Source organism: Neolamprologus brichardi, chromosome 14 (assembly GCF_056152115.1).
Source record: "Neolamprologus brichardi isolate AB-2024 chromosome 14, ASM5615211v1, whole genome shotgun sequence".
NCBI lineage: Eukaryota > Metazoa > Chordata > Actinopteri > Cichliformes > Cichlidae > Neolamprologus > Neolamprologus brichardi.
Genome location: NC_142117.1, coordinates 16,596,443 through 16,620,482, shown reverse-complemented (window position 1 = coordinate 16,620,482; position 24,040 = coordinate 16,596,443). Strand labels below are relative to the sequence as shown.

General features: G+C 38.6%; 2 protein-coding genes across 2 annotated transcripts; both read right to left on the bottom strand.

The window, feature by feature from the left end:
- Window positions 1-1,660: 1,660 nt before the first annotated feature.
- Window positions 1,661-12,132, bottom strand: barx2 (BARX homeobox 2). The gene is made up of 4 exons (XM_006804630.3): window positions 11,738-12,132; window positions 6,269-6,584; window positions 3,502-3,586; window positions 1,661-2,771 (listed from the first exon to the last, which is right to left on the bottom strand). The coding sequence occupies exons 1-4, from the start codon at window positions 11,922-11,924 to the stop codon at window positions 2,490-2,492; spliced, it is 870 nt and encodes a 289-aa protein (XP_006804693.2). The 5' UTR covers window positions 11,925-12,132; the 3' UTR covers window positions 1,661-2,489.
- A 3,072-nt stretch (window positions 12,133-15,204) lies between these two features.
- rbm7 (RNA binding motif protein 7) lies at window positions 15,205-23,684 on the bottom strand. The gene is made up of 5 exons (XM_006804629.3): window positions 23,500-23,684; window positions 23,048-23,210; window positions 18,694-18,769; window positions 16,398-16,491; window positions 15,205-16,203 (listed from the first exon to the last, which is right to left on the bottom strand). Exons 1-5 carry the CDS (start codon window positions 23,590-23,592, stop codon window positions 15,832-15,834), a joined length of 798 nt encoding a protein of 265 aa, XP_006804692.1. The 5' UTR covers window positions 23,593-23,684; the 3' UTR covers window positions 15,205-15,831.
- Window positions 23,685-24,040: the final 356 nt, after the last annotated feature.

The window sequence follows — 24,040 nt, the reverse complement described above, 5'->3', positions numbered from 1 at the left end:
AAGAAAACATTCACAAGAATGAAAAGAACTTGTGCTGTGTGTTTTGTGCTTAACTGATAAACAGCAGGAAAAACATGAATGATGAACCAAACAGAAACAGGAAGTTTCTATAACCATTGCTTTTTTTTTTAATCTTGTCTCTGATTTATGCAAATACTGCAAAAGTTACAAAGAAATTCAACAATGCTTCCTTCTTCTATACTTGCCTTCTATAGATTAATAAGTACTATATGAAGCATGCTTAAGAGTGTTTACACAAGGCGTAAAAACCCAGTGTACATTACTCAATGTTAACCTGTGCTGTTTGCTTAAGAAATCATCCATGTCCGGTATCAGTCACTAAAAATACACTTAAGACTGTTCCTCACTCGCTCAGCGACAGAGAGGAGCCCTTAGGTGCACTACGGGCCATCGTGTTCTCTGTACAGATAAAAGATGATAAATGTCACAACACAGCGTTTAAATGCTTTGTTCGCTTGACTGTGATTTATGATGAACTTTGACTGCTTTTAATATATCTTCAAAAGCTCCAACAGTAATGGATCTGCCTGAACTTTAGTCTGACAAAGCTACTGTAACTGCTTGATTTAGACGTGCTTAACATGACGTGACGGTACGTTTAGAAACCGGATCCTCTGGGCGATTTTCATTTGTTTGATTTAACTTTATAAGAGATGCACCAAAACAAACAGCAGAACTCATTTGTGGTTGCAGATATGTAAATAGAATAAAAACTTTAAAAGTGCATTACATTGTGCTGTTTTGGACTTTGGAATTGAAGGTTTAATCAAAAGATAAAAATTTTATTTTAAACCCCTTATAGCCCCACACGTGGGAAATTTTTGTAGCCCTCTGCATTTGATCCATTCACTCAGTGAAGCAGTGGGCAGCTGCCAAACCAGCACCCGGGGAGCAGTGTGTAGAGATGGCACCTTGCTCAAGGGCACCTCAGGGTAGCTGTTCGGTGGATTCAAACCCCTGCCCTTCCTGTCATGGGGCAACCTCTCTACCTACTGAGCTCTCACCACCCATAATTATAAAAATGTCAAAAAACCTGTACCTCAGTAAGACCACACAAAGCTTGAACGATAGCTATTTTATTAAGTGCATTTACGTACATAAACACACACTTGTATATAGTAAAAATAATTTTACACAAACCTAAAAAAACAAAAAAAACAAACAACAAACAAGTTTACCAAACAAGCATTATATACATCGGAAAAATACTGCACGTTTCATCTTAAACAATGACAAATAAACGTAAATCTGCAAAACTCAACAGTCGAAACTCTTAAACATTTGAGATCTGTAACAGGACAGAGCAGAGTTTGATGTACATGGAGAAGTCACTAACAGGCAGTTTAAAACTGTTATTTTAATTCAGGTCTAACGTACCAATTGGGGTAATCATGCAGAGCCTGCAGGCTGAAAACATATTGGAGATTTTATATGTTTGACGTGTATTGACGTGTGAGTCTAAACTGCTTTAGAGTTGTGGTGTAAAATCATATGTACTTTCTTTGAAAAAAAAGATCAGGAACAGCTGAAACATCATATATATATATATATATATATATATATATAAATATATATATATATATATAAATATATATATATATATATATATATAAATATATATATATATATATATAAATATATATATATATATATATATATATATATATGTATATATATATATATATATATACACACACTATTTTTTATCCAATCCAATTCAAAAACAGCAGTTTATATACGTGTTCATACGTGTATATATTTGAAAGACCATATGTTTTCTACATGTTTCTATTGTATGATACAGTGTATGGCTTGGCAGAAACATTTCCTTTGATCTTTGAAAAAACAAAATAAAGATGCAAGCTTATATGAGCAAATAATAACCACAGCTCTACAATCTGACTCCAAACTAAAAATAGAGGTGTTCTTGTCTAAACTTTACAAATCCGTCTCGAAATATGGCACTTACAGTTAGAAATGATTATAAAAAATATACTGCATTTGATATTATTTTATTTAAAAAGCTTTCCTCTGAGACCAAGAAGGCACTGTAACCGTTTCATATTACAGAGTTTTGGCAGTGAAGTAATGTATAATACAAAGATTCATAGACACCTTTTAATAAGGCATTGGTTGATATTTTGGCACCAACGATGACTGCTGAGATACACGTTAAGGCCGGACTGACCTTTTTTTTTTTTTTTTTGATTACTACTCCTTACGCTGCAGGCTGAAGGCAAAAGGTTTACCAGTGCAATCAGTATTTATGGAGATTTGCTCTCAGTATGGCACAATTTCCAGTGAACGAAAAACTCAATGCTACACTGGGTAAAAGCTCTAGGCCACTAACGTGAAGCCGACGATATAGCTAAAGCAACTGGCTCTTAACACCACACAGGCTTTTTTTTACAGTGATCCTGAGGCACTATTTGTTTTCAGGTTGGCATTAGTCTTTGGTTTGTTCTTGCTTAGCTGGCTGTGTGAGTTTCTGACATAAGGAGTGGCAGCTCTCGCTCGGATCCCTCCACTGCTCCGGCTGGATTGTAACTTTCCGAACTGAGATCTTGAGGTTGGGGTGCTTCTCCTCCACTCTGCACCACCGCTGCTTTCTCAGCTAATCTCCTCATCCTCTCCTCTTCTTCAATTTTCAGTCGCCGCTCTTCAGCCTCTATTTCCTCCGTGGTGGGAATGGAGTTCTTCTTGGGTCTTCCCTTGGGCTTAGTCGGAGCCTCGTGACCTCCTTTGAGCACCTAGAATAACACACAGGCGGTCTTAGTGGACTCCTCTGGTGATAAATGGCAGCAGAAGTCAAAGGCAACGCTTGCTATTATAGTAATTAAGTGAAGACATATCGCTACTGGCTCCGCCTTGTGCACTCATTTATCTTTAACGATTTCAGGTCTTTTTTGTTCTCTCAGTTGTTGACCCTTCTACAAAAAGTGTTTGCTCTCGCTGTCGTCATCATCAGTCACACTACACTCTGCCTCTCCGCACCCTCCACTTCCTTCCATGTTGCTATATTTACTTAATATTGTAGCATAAAATAGTAGCAGCAAACATTTCTAAAAGCGGTGGTGTACAATGAAAACAAAATAATCTTATAATAATGAAAAGGAAGCAAAAAACAAATATTATTGGCCTGCATGCAAAAAGTATTCATAATTACACATTCAGTGTTTAATTACAGATAATCCTTTTTCTCATAAAAGAATCAAACAACATTTAATCAAAATGCTTTTGTCCAAATAATCTGAATTTAGATTTGATTTACCCAAAACTAACATTGCCTTTGGCTTCAGTATTATTACTTTATTGGCTCATTTTGGCAAAGAAGATCATACACATCATTGCCAGTTGCAGTGTTAGTATAAAATGTTGTAATTTTTCCAATTCCACTACCGACGGCCTGTCCAGTTAAGAGTATTTGTTGAATCTGACTTGTACAACTAAAAACACATCAAGCTTTACTTCAGAACTTACCATTTTCTTCCACTTCATACGCCTGTTTTGGTACCATGTCTTCACCTGAAGCTGTGTGAGACCAAGCGACTGTGCCAGGTCTAACCTGCGGAAGCACAAAAAAAAAACAAGATAAAGTTTACTTATGTGTATATTTTAGTGTGCTTGTTCCAGTACAGTCCTGGAACCTATCCAGGACATATATCATTACTGTTGGCATGCTTTAAACATCAGTTTCTCTTCTCACGAACACAAAAATGAAGAAATCTTGACACTAATTGTGCTCTGTGAATTATAGGCTATGATTTCAACTATATAATGCAATTTCATGCCTAAAGGTTCGCAACACTGAAAACTTAAAAAGAGCATTAGGCCACACTCTGTTTAAGCATCTCACGCCAGAGATTATATGCCAGGAACTCCAGTCTGACACTGTACACCTGCAGCCATCTATGCCGACATCGGTAATCCCATCATAGCGCTCGTAGCTGGATAATTGAGACCGTCGGAGAAAATTCTGAATGCATCCACCACATGTGGTGATCCATGACTAATAGGGCTATTTGTTGGTGTGTAATATAAAACCTCAGGAAGGGCCAGATAAAGTGGACAAGGCATCCATTAGTAGAAAAAAAAAAACGTTCTTTTTTTTTCTTAAATGAGATTTCCTCTTCCCTGATCTTACTTGAGGTCTTTAACAGCCAGATGAAGGATTTTTCACGACCAGCACCCCCCAGGGACAGGAGCTGACTTTCATTTGATGGTGATAGTGAAAACCAAGACAGCAAAAAAGAGAGAACAAAATCTAAAAAACAGAGCTACAGAAAAACAAATCCCTGAGATTCATGGATCTATCTGCATTACCTTATACTAGACAAGAAGCATGTGTGTGCGTGCGTGCCAGTGCGTCTAAAAAGACAAGACATAAGGGCAATTGAGCTGTCCATCAGATTTCTATAGATGTAGAGTAAAAACTGGAGGCTAGAAACAGTAATTGCAAAAAAAGCAAAACACCCCAATTATTTATAGTCATTAGTTCTCAATGGGGAAAAACCACACGCACGCAGCAGTACAAACAGTATCTGAGTCACTCCCTCCAGGCCACTGCTAGGCCGCCATTTTGTTCTGTTCTCACACTTTTCACGGGACTCCTGGGTGAAACTGAATACCTCTTAACAAGGGTGATGATGATAAAGATGACGATCATTAAAACACTTGTAATAATACTCGGAAGTGTTACAAAATCATTACCACTCCGCGATATAAATACTTTAAAGTCTTTTTTTTTTTTCAGGAATATTTTTGGTTTTGCTTCTGTCCGCCCCCGTGCATACTCTCAGTTCGAGACCGCAGAGGTTCTCGGCCAAGAAAAGGGAAGAGGGAAGCTAAGTTGTCTTTGGATCATAACAAACCCAAGTGAGGCGCATGCCACACCTTTGATGTGGGGTTTTAAAAGGGGATTTTCTCTGTTGATGTTTTTCCACTAGCTGGGTGTTTAATTAATTTTCAACACAGTGTCAGAATCGGATATTTTGACAGGACACAGTATTTTGGCACAGTATTTCATACGGGTAGTTGGTTTTTGATCACTCAGTTGTACTCTGCCTCGGGGCTTCTGCTTAAGATGAGGCATGGCACCTTTCCAGCAGCTCCAGGCAGGCAAAGATGTGATACATTAAATAATGCATCGTGGGAGTTTTCCCCATGGAGAGGATGTAAATGGAATGACAAATAAATCTGGTTTAATCCAAAAATGCTCATTTATTTTTAGATCGCACGTAGCACACAGTTACACTGCAACGAGTGCAACGAGGACGATGCGTTTGCAACATGTTCCTGCAAAGAGGAGCTATGTCAGTGTGTAAACAGGTGAACATGTTGCAGCAGTTATTTACGTTTTTATCACCACTCTCTATGCATATTAAAAAATGAATAAGGGGGTACAGAGGTGCACGAAATCTCTACGTGAAGGTTCACAAGCAGCTTAAAATTCCTGCTGCACACGTGAAGCTTCTTGGAGCGCTTTAAACAACATTTATGGCTAAATGCTCTTCTGGCTTATAATGGAAAAGCAGCCTGCAGGCCAAATATAAAGTCGAGCTCTACAGTTTTAACTGGAAAAAATACGGTCCCAAAAATGACCCGTAGAATGGAACTTAAGACACAGATATTACCATATAGATTACTTCATCTTATTGTAGAGAGCTTAATGCACTTTATGTACACCTGCAGATGTGTGAAATGATTGGCAGTAAATCAGTGTAATACATTTCTGTTTGCTTGTGTTGGCCACTGTCCCTGTTTCCCTGAATAAGGCAGTGTTTGGTTGCTGGGGCCTTTTGCTGTTCTAGAGCTCAGGGTTAAAACGTTACTCGTGTCTCAACTAGAACGCTGAGGTAATGCTTTGGCTTTGACGAATTCACATTACATGAGACATGCCCCACAGGATAAATCAAAACTTATGATGCTGGGTTAACCGCCACTTGATAATTGCATCTGTGGCTTTGTGGATGTGCTCGAGGGTGCGCACGTTATGCACTTTCAAATTTTGCTTCGTGTAAGATATGCAGGTTTTCAAAATGCTATGGCTGAGTTGCACTTATATCACACTTGCTGCTGGTGCATTCTCATCAACTGCATGTAGTGGTTACCTCTGACGCTTCAGAGGTTTGATTTCTTTTATGCAAAATGTTGGTACGGATGAGGCGAAATCGTGACTTTGTTTCGTTTATGGGCTTTTATGTTGTGTGTCGTTTCAGTCAGATTTTAGTGTCTGCACCGCACTGACCTATCAGGAGTGGACAAGTACTTCTGCTTCTGGAACTTCTTCTCCAGGCCCATCAGTTGCAGCTCAGTAAAAATAGTACGGCTGCGACGTGGCTTCTTCAGGCGGGGTGTGCTGCGCTCAGTCTCCGACTCGCTGCTGATGCTGAGGGGCGTCTGGCTGGGTGACGGCTCGGAGCCTCTGGGATGCTGTGGGGAAAGCAGTGGCAGATGTGGATGGGCAGCGCCCGGAGAGGACGGCTGCGGGACGTGAGCAGGCAGGTTGGGCGGCTGCCTCGTGATCACTGAGAGGAGCGGGTAGGCACGTAGTGATGAGGAGCCTGGACACAAACATAGAGAAATGCATTAAAGTCCAGTAGTTAGAATACACATCCTTCTGAATCACCGCAGCTTTCAAAGAGAGCTATTTTGAACTGCTCAGTCACCTCGGTTATACCATTATCGACCGCCTGTAATTGCTTAGACAGGTTCATTTTTAATTGGCCAGCGTTTGCCGTGAAAAGTGTTTTGGTTGTGACCTTCCTCATGTAGAGGGCTGTGATCCCAATGACGCAGGCTGTGTTTTACACTGATCCTCTGAACTGCTCAAATGACTGATTATTTTTCAGAGGTTGTTAAGCGCTAACTGCTTCCCAACACAAAACAACCACATGCACACCCGCACACGGAGACGAGTGGGCACAATAAGCTGTAATAAAATCTAAAAACTAAATCAGACACCACTCAAATAATAAACTTTTCCCCTCTCTCATGTTCTCTCCCACTCTTGCAAACTACACACACACACACACACTTTTGCTCTCTATCAGAGAAGACAGAAGCAGCAGACGCCAGAATCAATAAAAGCAGCACTTGTCTGGAGCCTATGGGGGAGAGATGGAGACCTGGAGGTTAGCACGGAGGATGCAGTGGGTCACGCAAAGCAAATATAATATCCGCCAGAGAAAAAAAAAATCTACACAGCTTTAAAAAGTAAAACCATTCCCTTAACCAGAAATCACACTCAATCTGAGCATGGTGCAGGCTGTAATGCACGGGCTGATAAGGAACAGTGGAAAGGACACAAGTGGTATTATGGGAGTAGATGAGGAAGATACGGAGAGGGATAAAATGCTCCAGTGGCAAGGAGAAACTAGCCAGTTGTCACACACGGAAACGCCCAGCATGTGTGTTTCTGGGTGCCTGTGGCAGATTCGTCTTCTTTAGCTTCTTGTTAACCGATAGACAACCTCAACGCAGTGAAATACACATGTCAGAGCTGACAGAAAGCATACTGTCTGAACTTTTTCTGTATGTTTTTTCAAGGTAAGTGAGAACAACAAGAAAATGGAGCACACTTTCTGAATCTTACGGTTAAATGAGTCATACATACAGAGACTTAAGCTATAAAATGTGCATCAATTCAGTTAAACCTCACTGTTTAATTATTAATTAACAGCAAGCATGCCACATTTAAATGCATATACGCACAGGCACTGTTGCCTTCCAAACGACGAAAGGTACATACACACATGACACTCTGCCTCAGGCTCATCATGACATCATGGTAAGACACTGAGGTCATCGCTAATCCTCCAATGTTAGATTGGTGGTATTGCAACAAGTCTAGACAAGAAGACCTCTCTTCTGTCCTTGTATGAGCTTGCCATATATTCATGTTTCTTTTACATGGTTTCTGTCTTTCGCTCTGTATCATATCTATGTTTGTTTGAGTGACTCATCAGAGATAATAAATACATCATACATATTTACTGAACTATAATTTACAGGAAAAGTGGACCGTGTCAGTCATGGCTGTCCGACGAAAGAACACACTTTTGTTTGTCTTCACAACTAAAGAAAATCTTGTGTCAACAAAACTAAACGGTGTCTACCAAGAGTCCCCCAGAGGTGGGACGACAAACAAAGAATGGAGCAAAGTATGCTAGCCCTCGTGGTGACTTTCCACTGACAGTAAAGCCATCCCTCTGACATGTTGTTGACAAGTGCCAGTGTCCTGTCAATAGTCTACAAATAAACTGTTTGAGTAGTTGCAAGAGCGCAGTTCAGCTCCATGCAAAAGCACACTGATACTCTTGATAATCACAGTTGGAATGCAGGCACTGGTACAAATGCTTGTAGTAACCATTACAGAAGACATACTTGCTAAGAATAGATCAAGAAGAGCAGTTTGTTAAGCACTCTTTTTGATACCAGCTGTTTTCTCTATTGATAACACGGTTATTATGACATAACACTTACTGAAAAAAAACTTTATTTTGCACTCATTTTCATTGAGTGAAGAGGAAGCGTGTTATTTTTAGAACTACACGGAAAATAGTTTTAATGCCACAATTTTAATGCCACAACCTGGAACTGCCTGATGCCTATCATAACATCTACACTCCTTCTGTCACTTGTTTTCTTTCCTCAATGGTGAGGAAGTATGGGTGAGTCATTGCTTTGCTATGACAAGTGTACGTGAGCATTTGACATGTTCTGCATATAAACTATCTGATGACATCTAGGATGTTGTTCAATTAATTGTCTTTCTTTTTTGCTTGTTTGCTTTTGTCCTCGCTCCTTGAAAACAAATCAAACACTGCTGGGGCAACGTGATGTAGTTTCTCTGTTTTCCTTCAGCCACAAATATTTAATTTCCATTGATGACTGATCATAGGAATTTAATGGTCCTTCTCGGAATGTGCCAGAGAAAAAATGTCTTGTATCTTATTGAGCGTAACTGTGTAAAAGTGTTTTTTTGCTCTAAGAGAGTCAGCCCATCTATCAAAAAGCATTGCGTTAAACGTGCTAAGCATTTAGCCTGAAACCCGATCTACAGAGGTGGCAGCAGAAATTAGCCCGTAGCATCAACTACTTTTAGAGACAACTTATTACTTATCCTTTTTAGAAACAGAAAAATCTCATGGCTATGCAGGAATGACAAGGAGATGACAAGCTGTCAAACATTATCCTTAACGGAAGATTGAAGACGTGTGTGCATTTTCTCTTTGTGTGTATGCATACTCGCCTGTGTGTGCCGACATGGGTGTAATCATACTGCTTAACCTGACTTTATGCTTAATGGGAGACTTTATTGTCTGCAGCAGATTAAGTTTTAAGATGGGATAAAAACCCTTTTGCTCACTTGGATTTCTCCTATAAGCCCTCAGCCAGTGCTAAACCAGTATGCAGCAGCCCTTGGGCTTCACACACTCCTACTTTTTTTCTTTTTTTTTCATTATGTTGTCAGGTGAGATTACACCACAGTTGATCTTAATCTCTCTCACCTCTTCCAGAAAACACCACTAAAAGCCCTACCCTAGGTCCTGCTGAGAGATGGAAAGCCAAATGTAATATTGTAAGCTGCCATTCTGCTGCTCACTGCTCAGCACCAGGTCAAGGCTCATTATCTCAGATCCCTCTGTAGCTCACATGGAACAAATTCTATGAATACTGTACACCATTAAAAGCTCAGTTTATTTAACATTGGGAGGGGGGAAGGGGGGGAAGGGAGGGTGAAGATAAAAAAAAACAACAACTCTCAGAATAAATGCACTGCGAACATTAAGGTGGTATGTTTGACTAACACTGGAGCGATTAGAAAAAAAAAAAAAACCACAGTAAACTAACATCTCATTTGTCATCCTGCAGTCAACATTGATGGCATCACTGTCTTTCAGCGGCCTCAACTGGCAGCAGGAGGCTATAACATCTTTTCCTTCACAGAATGAAGAAGTCAACTTTCACTGTTAGGGGGGCCATTCAGCGGCCAGCCACCTCTCTTTGGCCCAGGACCTCTAAGCTTGCCAGCTTCCATATCAAGCTCTAAAAGCCATTGATGTTGGAGAATATACTGTGTCTAACACCCCCACAGCTACAAATAAGTAGTGGGCACAGTGTTCTGATATGCAGGGCGGGTTACACTATCCATCCGAACAGAGGGGTGCCAAAGCCCAGTCATAGTGCCCTCTAGCATACACCAACCATATCAGAGGGATGAGGGAATCGTTCCCCCTATTTTTATCCCCCCCATCGCTGTCATCATCAAATTGCAGTGGCTATTATTTCAGACTCTAGAGCAATTATCTTAATGGTTACCAGAGCGTGCAGTAGCCTTTGAGTTGTTGTGATTCAGTGGAAAATACAACTTAAGAGTCAACAAAAAAGTTGTGTTTTTGTGAAATGTAACATGACGTACCTTCTGAGATCTGTCAAACTGTAGTTTGGTTCAGCGACTACAAGACACATTTAAGGGTCTGTTTTCAAACTGACTTCAAATCAATGGTCTTCAAATCTCTATCTATCTATCTCATTTCAGCAGCATGAGCATGAAATACTAAAACACACTAAATAACCTCAAAAAGAGCCATGGTTATTTGTTTAAGTCATGTAATTTAGCTCTATATTTCCTTCAGTATTGGTCAAAATACATCAGTACACTGTATTATTATTATTAGAAGCATCATCATCATCATTATTATTATTATTATTATTATTATTATCATTATTAATATTATTATTATTATTATCATTAGTGTTTTGTTTCCTACAACTTTTTCCATGTTACTACATCTATATTTCTAGCAACACATAATCATTTATCATCATTTAATCTGTAAATACCCACCGCGTAAGGGACATAAGGGCAGCATTTGGCAAGCCAGAAAACTCATATTCATCAAAACAAATGGGATAAAATAGACTGAAGGTTGGCGCTTAGTTATGACAGGTTTCTAGCGTTAGATTTTTCTTTATCGTTTACTTTATCAGCTGTACTCTTCGTTGACTTATCAGTTCAATCATTTATCCGCTCGATAAAAAAAAAAGTTCTTAAGCATCGTTGAAATTCACTGACGAATGCACTTGAGTTTCAACACCAAACACTTAGCTGATATGAAACGATTTATCATGTAAAGTTTAGAATGATGAAGATGAAGCCACTGTTGTAGCAATAATAGAAAGTCCAGACAAACTGTGATTAAACGACACTAGAAAACAAATATGCAAGCCTTCAAAGAGATATGAAATCTGGCAATGCAATCATATATATGTGTGTGTATATATATATATATTATTTGTACTATTGTATCAAATCAATTATCTATCTATCTATGATCATTAAAATAATAATAGAGTAACTGAACACAATGTGGAGCTATACGTTACCATATTGTTCTGTCAACACAGACGCATAATCCTCATCACCACCTCATTGAGTGTATGTCGAGTTGTACCTGCCTAATATACCTCAACCTGTGTACAGGAAATAACAATTCACCAATCCACGCGACATTTAAATATATCATATTATTCTGATTATTATTTAAATTTAAAAAAAAAAATCGATTACAGTACCGAAATACTATGTAAGTGTTTCCATTTTATGCGTATAATTATCTGCAACCTGCTAATGAGTGCGCCTCACATATATTTTAAAAATGTCTGTTTTTTTCTTTATTTCTTTCTCAAGTAGACGGAAGAAACGTCTTACCCGAACACGAATGAAGAGGCTTTGGTCGAACAATGAGTGAAGGACACACCGAGTAGAGAGAGAGTTTCTCAAAATAATCACATGTCTCCTTCGAGAGGATCTCGTCAATCATGAAAGTCTTGTAGCGCCGCCTGGCAGCTTTCAGCTGCCCAGGGGAGGAGAGCCTCAACTCGGCTTGACAGTGCATGATCTGTCCCTGTGCGTCGTGCGCAATCGTCGCTGCACAAAGTCTTCAGTAATTTCTAAGCATATGAAGCTTCAACCGTCTTTAAAGCCGACTGTTGGAGTTCATGCGTTAAAACAACTCATTGCTTATCTTTAAAAATGAAGTTTAGCTTTCCCTGAAGTGTCCCGGTGAGGATCGCTAGCCTTTAACTTGAGCTGCGCAGAGCGGTACAGCGGTAATGAACTCACTACAATCTGTGCTCACACCCACTGCTATATAAACCATCCCTTAACACAACTCTGCTGCTCTCTCCCTCTCTCTCTCTCTCTCTCTCTCTCTCTCTCACACACACACACACACACACACACACGTACTGTACATACAATACCTCATGCCCGCATAAAAACTTGTTTCTCTCTCAGTTTTATTTTGCGGACTAGCCCACAACTTAGAGCGCAAGAGTAAAACCAGTTTCCAGAACAGAAACTAATATCATCATTAGAGCTATACTATTAAAATAATATTAATATACCTATCAAACTCATACATTTAATATTATTAGCAGTGTTTCAGGTCAAGTAATAGACCTCGGTTTTCAGGCTAAGATTATTTATTAACACAAAACTGGTGGCGCTTCATGATTCACATGAAATCATTTGTAATTGTCTTTAGCTGTAGACTAGTGTGTAAGGATCTGTCCGAGAAACAGCATGCGGTGTAGTCTATTCAATAGTTTGTTTTATTCACTCTTTCACAGGCTATAACCTCGGAGAACCATAAGCTCATTTATGTGGGAATGTAGGGATACCTTTCTTTCTTTCTTTCTGTCTACATTATACGTTTTATACAACATACAGTTATCTGGTTTGTTATTTCTTTAAAACTATTTAATTATTTATATACACCGCAAAATCATTTTCATTTTTAACAAAACAACAGCAACAACAACCGTAATAATAATAATAATAATAATAATAATAATAATAATAGCAATAACAATAATTATAATAATAATAATAATAATAATAATAATAATTATTATTATTATTATTATTATTATTATTATTATTATTATTATTATTATTATTATTATTATAATGGCACATAAAATATATTTTACGTTAAAACAGTAAACACAAGAATTTATGCTATAACGGACCCCAAACCTTTTGTGGTTACAGGCCATGTCAGTTAACTTATAGTCGTTATTCATATCGCAAACAAGCTGTGGCAGGTGTAATTTATCACAAATCAGCATGCATGGCAGGATCATACACAAAAAGTCTTATTAACAGTCACTTTTCAATAAAATTGGCTTCCACAGAATAAAAACACCTGTATGTTTATTCCCCATCCTTGTTCCTGCTTGGCACAGAATTCGTTTGGTTCAACGGTGAAATCTATTTTAAGAGAAGTATCTGTCATTAAGCTCGACTAAAGGTAGGATGAGTGTCAGCCACGAGCTGACAGCTCTGGCATTAATGCGTGGAAGGCTACAGGCACGTCCAACTCGCACAAACTAATCTCTGCATATATTCTCAGAGTGTTTTATTTCCCTGTAATCTTCATTTAAGAATTGTTATAACACAGAAAAGAAAAGACAAAATCTAATTTTTGGCTGCTCTTTTGTTTTTAAATCCACTAACGAATAACTGTTTAAAAGAAATAAGTTTAAGAGTGCTTGCTGCATAATTTGATTTGGTTTTTGTTTTAATTTTTTTTGTGTACGTTATGATTGCAATAAAATGAACAACAGTCTTCTGGCGAGAAAGGCTAGTACAGATAGAGTTTCAAACTGTCCGAAAAACTTCGAAAAGTCGGTGTCCGGGGGAAACAATTATCACAACAGGAAATAAACTGAACCCGGTGGCAACTCGCACCTCCACAGCCGCCGTGTCCAACGTGTGGAGGGGGGAAATGTGGGACCTCTGCACGGGAAGTTCAGCTTTCTTTTTCAGAGGATTGATGGCTTGATCAAAGAGGAGATGGAAACAACTGCTGAGGTGTCCGCAGAACACGTTTTACTTTTTAAGTCGTTGATGCACGAAAGTAAGAAGAAAAGTCTTCTCTGGTGACATAATTTCTGAATATTTAAATGTATTTAACTTTACTTGCGATTGCAAATAACAACAGTAATATTAAAGTCAAATGGGATTCAATACAATGAAGGGAGTGGAGGTAGATTTAGTCCCCGGTGAACCCAGCAACCTGAGGTGGTGCCAAGCTCCTGCAGTCACGGCTGCAGGCATCTTGTCAGATGGGGTTTGCATTGCGGGGCACGGCTACAGGGGAGGCAGGGTCCCTTGGTGTTTGGAAGCGGATCATTTCAGGAGGCACGCTTCTATATAAGTCCACACAGCAGCGGCTACCGAGCGGCCTCTCTAATCCGCCCGCTCCAGAGCTGGAGACGCCAGGCAGATCAACCAATTAGAAGAGTTATGCCGCAGCCCGAAGCGTAATAAAGGCCTTCCTAGTACTGACACCGAACAGAGGATACTCTCTATTAGAGCGATTTGGGAGCATCAGGATGCAATCGGACGATAGGTAGATTACAAGCAAGTCAGAGCTTAGTTCAGAGGGTGCAAATACAGCTCTACTTTTGGACTCTGGGAAATTTACTGAGGGATCTAGTTGTCGATATTGCGCGGGAGCCGCTGTTAGTGTCATAAGCGCTTTCGGAAGGGTAATTATGACCTCTATACAGACATTAAGTATACAGACATTAAATTTGACGACCACTGCACGAGAAACAGACCGGGACACAAAGCCTGATCGCACCGTCAGATGGTAGGGATCAAAGTCCTACTAATTTTAAGTTGGAACAAGAAACTACCTTTCGTTTCTGCGAAGTCGCCCAAACCTGTGCCACTCGCTAAGGGTGAACAAGAACAAGAACCGGTTTCGTGGGACTCTAGCGAATAAGCAGTAAACCTAAACATAACTGAATGTAGTCAAGAGTACAGAATGAGTGTCAAACCTATGTATAGACTTGAAAGCATCATGAACTGAAAGGTCAAATAAGAGCTGATCATGTGGCTCAGTTATATTTACCACCTTAATTGATTCAATAAAAGGATGTGTGTGGCGCCACCTGTAGATTACTTCATAACCCACTGCACAAGCATATTAGTTACACGAGGTCCATTTATAGGTGCAGATAAGGCCTTGTGTGCATGCATTACAGCATGTAGCATCAACATACAATAGCCTACTTACGCAACTTAGCCACATACACAAAGAGCTGTAAATAGGTTCACGATGTAGAGCCAAGAGCCTAAAGTATTTGAGTTGTAGCCTGATGAAAGACAAGGCAGCAGTCAAATGAAAAGGGCTTTATAATAATAATGCAAATGTTCATTTTAAAACAGTCTTACACATAAGAGTAAAAAAAAATTCTGGAAAAGAGCAAGGTTAGACGATGTTACAATCAGAAAAAGTCAGTGCCCTGTTGTAGTAAGTGGTGCTGGTGGAATCTGAAAGTTATTGTTCTTTTTTTGCAAAGTACCTGAAGATTTTTGTTTTTAACTATGGCAGCACCATTTAAATATTATTTGCATAACATAAAAAACTGCCCAATTTCTTTTTTTAATACTTTCCCCCCTCGTATTCTAAAAATCACTACTAATTATAGCTTTTGTCCTTGCTCTCATGACAAAATGACACCCTACAAAATATCTGCAACGTCTGTGATGAAAAGCTCACACAAAAGAAGAGTACAAATTTAAAAAATGCCTTAAAAGTAAAATAAAAATAATAAAAAAATGTGTCTAAGGCATGAGTTATTAAATCTTAAAACTGATAGGATCATTACAAACAACCTGAGTATACACAATATGTAATGTTTTTCTACATAGTTCATCATCTTTAGAAAAGTGTCCTCAAATCTGAAGAACTTAAGTCTGTACAGAATTTTTTTTTTTTTTACATCTCAGTATCGTTGCCATCTATTGTCTTGGTAGCCACGGTTGCTACCCCTATCTTCATATGGTCTATTGCCGCCTCTGTTGTCATAGTGACGGTTGCCACTCCTGTTGCTCTGGTGTTGATGATGGTGGTGGTGGCTCTCTCGGCCGTGGCCGTGTTGCTGATGACGGCCAGAGCCCGGCTCCTCCGCATAGCGCTGGCTTCTGCCAGTGCTGTTATTCTGGGATGCGTGATGCCGATAGGGAGTATTGTCATGATGCCGTGAGTCACCACTGGCGGACTTTCCACCTCCAAACGTCTGCCGCTGTGGAGGTTTTAAGGAGCCGTTTAACTGGTCCATTTGCTTCATGTGAGTCTGCCACATCATGTTGTTCATCTACAAATGGAGGGCAAATAAAAAGTCCTGTTTTACACACGGCTTACATATCGACTTATTTGTTACACAATAACAGCGCTAGTTGAACATAAAAGAAGCCAAGTGCAATCCTTGAATAACGCATATGAATTCTGTCCATTATGGCAATGCACCGGTGTGACAATACAGTATTGTTTTTTGAAATAGAAACTTACCATGGCATGCTTCTGCAGATTATCAGGAGAAGAAAAGGATCTCTGCATTTGGTGTGGAGGAGTATACGGTGGAGAGCTGAATTGGGCTGGGGTTCTGTAAGAGTGTGGAAATAGCAATTTATAAGGGTCTTCAAATAAGATCAACATTAAGTTTTTATTAGAACTTTTTCTATTTTGCTTTTCTAGTTTGAGCACTTAAAGCCCTTTTTACTACAAGCCTCATTCACCTATTCACACACAAATTCATGAGTGCTTTGGTCCTAACTAAGCAACACACACTCTGGATGCATTGGGGGAACCTCAGTGCTTAGTGTTTTGCCCAAGGACACTTCAACATGAAGACTTGAGTAGCTGGTGATTGAACCGTCGACCTTTGGATTTCCAGATGACCCGCTCTATCTCCTAATCCACAGCTGCCCCAACAACTTACAGTAACTATTGTAGTTGAAGGGATCAGTGACTGAGGAGAACTTCAGTGACTATGTAAACTTAGAACTACTAGAAGGTTCTACCAAAGCTGCTAGTTACTGCAAGGCTATAGGACAGCACCCATGACCACATAAGTTATTTTTAACATAATTATATTATATTATTATAATTTATTATAACTAGTTTTGCAGGATGAGCCAAAAAATTCTATTGGGAGCACTTCACTGACACACTCATATAAAAATGAGTCTACCTCTAAAAACAAAATAACAAAAACCACTACAAAACATTTCGCAATTTATAATTTACTTTTCTTTTAGAAAAAGATTGCGGAAAGAAAATTTCACTATTTGACTAATTTTAAATTAACAAAATATTTAAATTGACCAAAATCTGATGCATGAGGTTAAAAACTGTTTTTAAAAGTAGTGCAAAAGTATGCAACAACCATTTGAAACAGCTATCTTCCTTCTTTAATGATTACATCATACTTTAAATGCTGCCGAAGTGTGTGACACGCCGCAATACACACCCACAATACCGGATTAATTTGCCAAGTGTGGGTAATGTTGGCAGTGCCAGCACCAGCCCCTCCCATTGCACGCTAGCACTGACACACCTGTGCAGAATATCATTAAACTTCACTCCAGTTTAGTGGCTATGCCTGCTTACTCAGATGCAGCATGCATACAAACATTTTCACTCATTTTCTACGTAATCCAGACGTACACCAGTTTGCGCGGCTGTCATCTGTGTACTTTGCACCTTGCTTATTAACAACATCTCATAGAGAGACAGATGGGGAGAGAGAGAGGCTGATGTCTAATGGGAATTAAAGCAAATGACACAGTACGTTGATTAAATAAGAACATATTTGTTTCTGGCACCAACAGCCACATGTAAATGTCTACTAACTTAGTCGTGTGCACTCCTGTTTTCGTCTTCTCCAAGTGTAATAAAAATTATAAAGGTATATGACTGGCTGGGACAATTCTCAGAATATTAGGGTCATTTTCTCGTTTCCATTATCTACTCACAAATGTGTTTTCCTGAAGTGATGTAATGGAATAAGGCAACAATGACCAGTTCATGGTTTCCATGTGTTTACATCTGCACTTTGACAGACCTGTGCTGATGACTATATTCGTGTCACATGGACCACGTGGCATACATTTAGAGTTTAAATATGACTATAATCTTGAGGAAATTTTCGCCTCTACTACTGTGGAAGGATATATTTGTGACAGATTAGAAATTATCTGGTGACTGTGATATCCAAAAGAACTAGGCATCACAAACATGAGCTTAACTCCATTTTCACTTCAATTTATAACTGAAAGATGCTGCTTTCACCAAACTAGCATGCTTTAACTTGCTAATCAGCATAGGAAGACATTTTAATGACTATTATTCATTCCATTTTACAGCCATACAAAAAGCAAAAGGGTCGTAAATCCTATATACACTTATGATTGAATAATGTTTTTGAATTCTTTGGTCCAACAGTCAGCCTGTTTTGAACAGCCTACACAATTTTTATTCATTTATTCATTAACTTTATAATTCAAAGCTCAGGTGCTATAGTAATGGTGACTTGAAGCACCTGACTTAATTCTACTACATCACAACTGTAGTTAAGTGTGACTCCAAAGTACTGATTTGTTTTTTTTTTTGTTTTTTTTTGTTTTTTGGGGGGGGGGGGGGTTTGGTGACATGTTACCACAGTCTCAATGGACTTTATTTTTTTTATGAATTTTTTAATACTTCACAGTAAACCTTGTTAGTCTTTCCTCTTATTGACAGTATGTGAGCATCTTAATTGGTACAATAAGATGATACCTTTTGATGCTGTGAGACACTCTCTTACCTCTGGCCATGGGGATTTGGGGTACTTGCAGGACTTGAATTCTGTGAGTTCCCTGGATTGCTGCAATGACTGCTGCCTATGAACGAGCAAAACAAAATTTATTTTAAAAAGAAGCAGAAGAAGAAGAAAGCATACATATACTTGATCCCTACCAAATGAAATGACAAACACACTCTTTAAGAAAAACAAATATCATTTCAGTAATCTTAATATATTAGTAATATAGCAAATGCATGTATGCCATTAGGTTACTATTGTTGTTTTGTTGCTATATAAAAATTTTTTACTTAAAATGAATTGAATTAAACTCTTTCCCCTAGCTCCTCCTACAAGTGTTAATTAATCTAGATGAAAATGATAAGAAAAACTACCAAGGATACCAAGACTATAAACATCTATATAGCTGTTGGGAATTATTTTTAAAATACTTAAATCCTTACAAATCAGATATATTACATATAGTAGCTGACTCAAAATGAATGGCTAAATTATGGCTATGTTACGTGCATGTTTTTGTTTGTAAATCAATTTTAAGTGCAGTGACATTTTTGAGGTCACTGGAACGTGTTATTACACATATATGTAAATAACTGTTGATCAAAATGTGAAACCTATAGTGTCTGCAATTGACTACTTCGTCTTATACAATGACTCACAAAGCAGAAGACCAATAAATATATAGGACATAATTCACATAGAATTAATAATATTTATCATAATAAAAATATAAAGTTGACATATGTCTGTGTTTTCATACATGAGCAAAGCACCGGACACTAGTTGACACAAATTCATGCAATTATATAAAAATCATTTTAAATGACCCTAAACACTGACAAGCATAAAAAACTAAGTATACTTTATACACACACTACCCGTAGCTTTTAATGATATAGCATATTGTATTACTAGATTTACAATTAAATTATGTGAAAACACCTAACTCTCCAAAGTACTTAACCAAAGCTTTAAAAGAAATCTTTGTGGTGTAAATGCCACTAACATTTTCTTTTTTGTCATGAGCCCTTTAACGAGTGTTTGTTATCAACAGTGTTGGGGAGTAACGGAATACACGTACAGGCATTATGTATTTAAAATACAAAATATGAGTAACTGTATTGCGTTCCAGTTACCGTTTAAAAGGGTGGTATTCAGAATACATTTACTTTGTTGAAATAAATGGATTACACAGCGGTCTTTTTCTGTTTCATATGTTAGGCTATGCCCTCTCTAGTTTTGCTAATTCCACACCGGCGGAAACCCAAACAAAACATGCATTAAGAGGCTCTAATGTCTGTGTCTCAATCCCGCGGCCCATGTCACCTCTACTTGCTGCCCGCACAATAGGGCTGCCACGATTAGTCGACTAGTCACGATTACGTCGACTATCAAAATCGTTGACAACTAATTTAATAGTCGACGCGTCGTTTGAAGCTTTGTAAGATCACAAAAGACGCAGGAATAAGTAGTAGGATTTAAGAGTGTAATAACGGACTGAAACAGAAGATGGCAGCACTGCATGTACAAGGATGCCAGCTGCTGTTAAACCCCGAAGAAGAAGAAGTAGCTTTGTCCCAGAATTCATAGCGCAGCCCAGCTCAGTTTCCAACAATGGCAGCAGCTAGTTAGTTTTAATATTACTCTTATTATTCTTTATGGGTCACAAAATAAACGTTTAACATATTTTCAGGCGAGAATGTAGCTGTGTAAACCTCAAATATCTGCTCAGTTTATCAAGACACCACATATTTTCAAAAGCGCTCCCAAGTTTTCGGAGATGTCTGTTACCCACTAGCTCAATAGCTAGCCAGGGGCAAGGCTCACTAGAGCCCGTGAGAACACCAGACTCCCAGCAAATCGTTTTCAAACCCACCATCGTCTTTCGCTACTCAGGTTAAACATATATAAGTAACTTAGATAACTTAAAAATGTTATTGTTTGGCTTTTTTTTTGTATTTTATTTGTTCCTGAATAAATCAGTTTGGCTGAGATTAAAGTTATAGTTTTTACACAGCTGAATAAACGTCAAGCAGACAACTGATTATCAGAAGTGTGAGATGCTCGAGAATATACTCCGGTGTCCCGTTATATTTTAGATAGCAAGGAGTTTATTAAACTTCACCGAAACAATCTGCAAATTTTATTAAAATTTAATAAACTATCAAATTGTCCTTATTTTTAGTTAGCACATACCTTAAACACTCAAAGCTGTAAGCTAATGATAGTTATATAAGAGCAGATGCGTGCTGGTGCAATAAGCCGTACGTTTTACGTCCAATGGATGCATGATCTGATTAGTCGACTAATCGCAAAAATAATCGGTGACTAGTCGACTATCAAAATAATCGTTTGTGGCAGCCCTACCGCACAATGACGTAAGTATTTTAAAAAATTATTATTCAAAAAATAATTGAATATACAGGCGTAGCCAGAATGTAGCCTCATGGGCAGTGTAGTCCGTGCTGCAGGGAGAATGGACTGCCATACCCGTTATGTGTCTGTGAGCGAGGGAGGGGAAAAAAGGAGAGTCGAAAAGTACGAGTTGTCACCGAGCAGAAACGTGAGATGGAAGCATGTAAATATAATAATAACCACTGAAGCCAAAAAGAGTGCCTGACGAGCCCAGTTGTAAGTAAGCTATTAAGACTCAACTGTACACTGTGTTCACGTTTTCCTCCGAAACAATAAGTTCAGTTGGAGCAGCCTTTCAACGCCTCTCTCTGTCTCTCGCTAGCAAAAGTTGACCCAAACAACAAAGTAAAGCTAGTTTTCGGCTACGAGCCCGACACACAACCCGACGTATTAGCCAGAGGTCCCTTTACTACAGTTCGGAGCAGCGGACCTGTTTTATATACACGCGGAATAGTTTTCTATATGAGATTGCTACTAAAAGTGCAGCCTTACCTAATGTCCACCCTACTGTTATTCATTTTATATTAAGATTTAAATCTAGTTGGTATTGGTATGGCGAGCAACCTTCAGTAATAGTAATAAATCACACAGCAATAGTACATTTATGTAGTTGTAAAAAACATGATAATATATTAAGTAATCCAAAGCCTGTTTGCTTTACATGTGAAATTGAAGTTATATTTGAACAGGCCCAAACGGGCTACTGACAGCTAACATGTTTTTTTTACTGGTCCTTGGCCGTCGGGCATTTGGTTAAGTCGCAAAGGTTTTGGAAAATTGGGTTGGGCTATGGGGGGGGGTTTCTTCACTAACATTGCCAATAAACATCTGATGTGCCAAGAGGAAATACATTTTTTCCATGTGAAGTAATATTTTAAAGGGAGAGGTTTGTCTTTGCTCTGGGCTTTAGAGGCAGTTATGCATCTAAATAATATTGGTTCTTGTTGCCTAGTTTTGCAGACATCTGCATAAAAATATATGGCTTCTTATGAGCACAATCAAAGTAAACACCACGTGAAATTGTGGTGCTTTACATGCAAAATACCACATGTGGAAAACACAGCGTGTGAGCAGTTTTAGACAGGAACTAACTCTACCTTTGCTCATTTTTTTAACTTAAATTTTGAAAAAATAAAGAAATAGTAAAATAGTTTACCCGAGTTTAGTCTTGTGCATTTGTATTCCTTCAATTAATTGTAATGAAACAATCACAAGTGATGTTGGCTACCATGTTTATTGCCAACTATGTTTAGAGGAGTTAACTACCCAAAACGCTACAGCTACACTATCTAATAAAATAGTTGCAAACCCAAGTACTGATTTACACTTGGGTTAAATATAAATATATACTAAAAATAACTTTCTGGAGGAAAACTTTGCAAACAAGGCAGGCTGCATTTCAGAGTGAGGTAGAATTATATAAGTCAGACAATGCAGTGAAAAAGAAGTGATACAACTTTTAACTATACTGCCTCGTCCTAGTATCTTGTCTGAAAAGACATATCTTTATATGTTAAAAAGTCAATGCACATTCCATTCTAAGGCTGAAACCCTCTGGTTTTCTGTAGACTTGAGTGATTTAATTCAACTACTAAGTCGCTCAAGGTTTTGTCTCACTTCTATTCCTTCTAACCTACTATGCACACCGACAACTGTGCACAACACCGAAACCAAAGAATCCCTATCGGGTGTAGGGTGTGGTGGTTACTGTACATGGGTCATTACTTTTCAGTAACACTAACAGTAGTTTACTCAAGTACTGACGCCTACTTCTTTACGTGAAATATGATGGTCGCAGCTTTGTCTGTGATAGCTTTTTAGTTACTTATTTCTGGATAGTCAAGCATTAACTGAAACGTTCAGTGTTGAAACCACATAAATATGCACAAAACACGTTAAAATATTTACGTCATAATTCAAAGCAACAAAAATGCCAGCTCACCTGATCTGAACTGCACATGGATATTTCTCCCATACAGCATGGTTCCGTTTAGTAGTTGCACGGCGTAGGGCACGGACACGTCATGTTTGTATACGGCAAAACCAAACGTCTTCTGTCTCCCATCCGAGTCCTTTGGAATTTTGGTTTTGACAAGAGGTCCTGCCTGCAGAAAGGATCAACGAATTTCGTAAACAAAAGCCTGTGATCAACAGCTAAAGCTAACGACAGCTAACTAGCTAGCTACTGTCATTCGGGGGTGAAAAACCAATACACACAACGCATGTGTAAAACACCAAAAGACGTAAACGAGACACATTTGTTACCGCACAATACAGCTTATAGCTCCACGTGTTAGTACATTCCGGTCACTTTATTTGTACGTGGTTTCTGTGCCGCTAGCTATTATGCTAACAACAGTTTCTAGTTTTGTGCATAAGTGGCGAAAGCAGCACCTGTAAAAACAACTCGAACAAAAGCTCCTCCGTCACTTTAGTATCTAGGTTTCTTATGAAGACGGTGCGGTCCGTTTCCTCCTCTATTCCCATTGTATTTAAGCAAATCCCAAACCCCTGTTAGCAACACAAACGCTAAAGTCCAGCCAAATTCCACTGCGACACACAAAAAGCGGAAGGCCAATCTTGCCGTAAAGTAAAACGCGTTATCCTTTCAACGGCTCTTTCACGACATCCACATACTTTTAATTTCGTGCCTTCACAACGTATATTTAAAAACATGCTATATTCTCAATTAATATACATAATAAATTTTTAAATGTAATGTATTATATGGCACTTCTCAACAAAAACACACACCAGGAGAGCTGCTGAATTAATGACAGATTTTATACAAAATTAATAACTGGCTTGGAAATCGCTGCACGTTAAATTATAATCGATTTTGTTTGACAGCCAAATTTGTAGTAATGCAATATTGTCGCACGTCACTGACCACGTCATTAGGTTGGTTGGGGATTTAAAGAGGACAAGAAACACT

What these genes read in the sequence shown, in the direction of transcription:
- rbm7 (XM_006804629.3), bottom strand. Translation starts at nt 23,592, where the DNA reads ATGGGAATAGAGGAGGAAACGGACCGCACCGTCTTCATAAGAAACCTA. An exon ending in TGTTCGAGTTGTTTTTACAG is followed by an intron (nt 23,211 to 23,499) that starts GTGCTGCTTTCG and finishes TCCTTTCTGCAG; the next exon opens with GCAGGACCTCTTGTCAAAAC. An exon ending in CCATGTGCAGTTCAGATCAG is followed by an intron (nt 18,770 to 23,047) that starts GTGAGCTGGCAT and finishes GCTCGTTCATAG; the next exon opens with GCAGCAGTCATTGCAGCAAT.
- barx2 (XM_006804630.3), bottom strand. Translation starts at nt 11,924, where the DNA reads ATGCACTGTCAAGCCGAGTTGAGGCTCTCCTCCCCTGGGCAGCTGAAA. An exon ending in TACTTGTCCACTCCTGATAG is followed by an intron (nt 3,587 to 6,268) that starts GTCAGTGCGGTG and finishes GTGCTTCCGCAG; the next exon opens with GTTAGACCTGGCACAGTCGC. An exon ending in GTATGAAGTGGAAGAAAATG is followed by an intron (nt 2,772 to 3,501) that starts GTAAGTTCTGAA and finishes GTGTTATTCTAG; the next exon opens with GTGCTCAAAGGAGGTCACGA.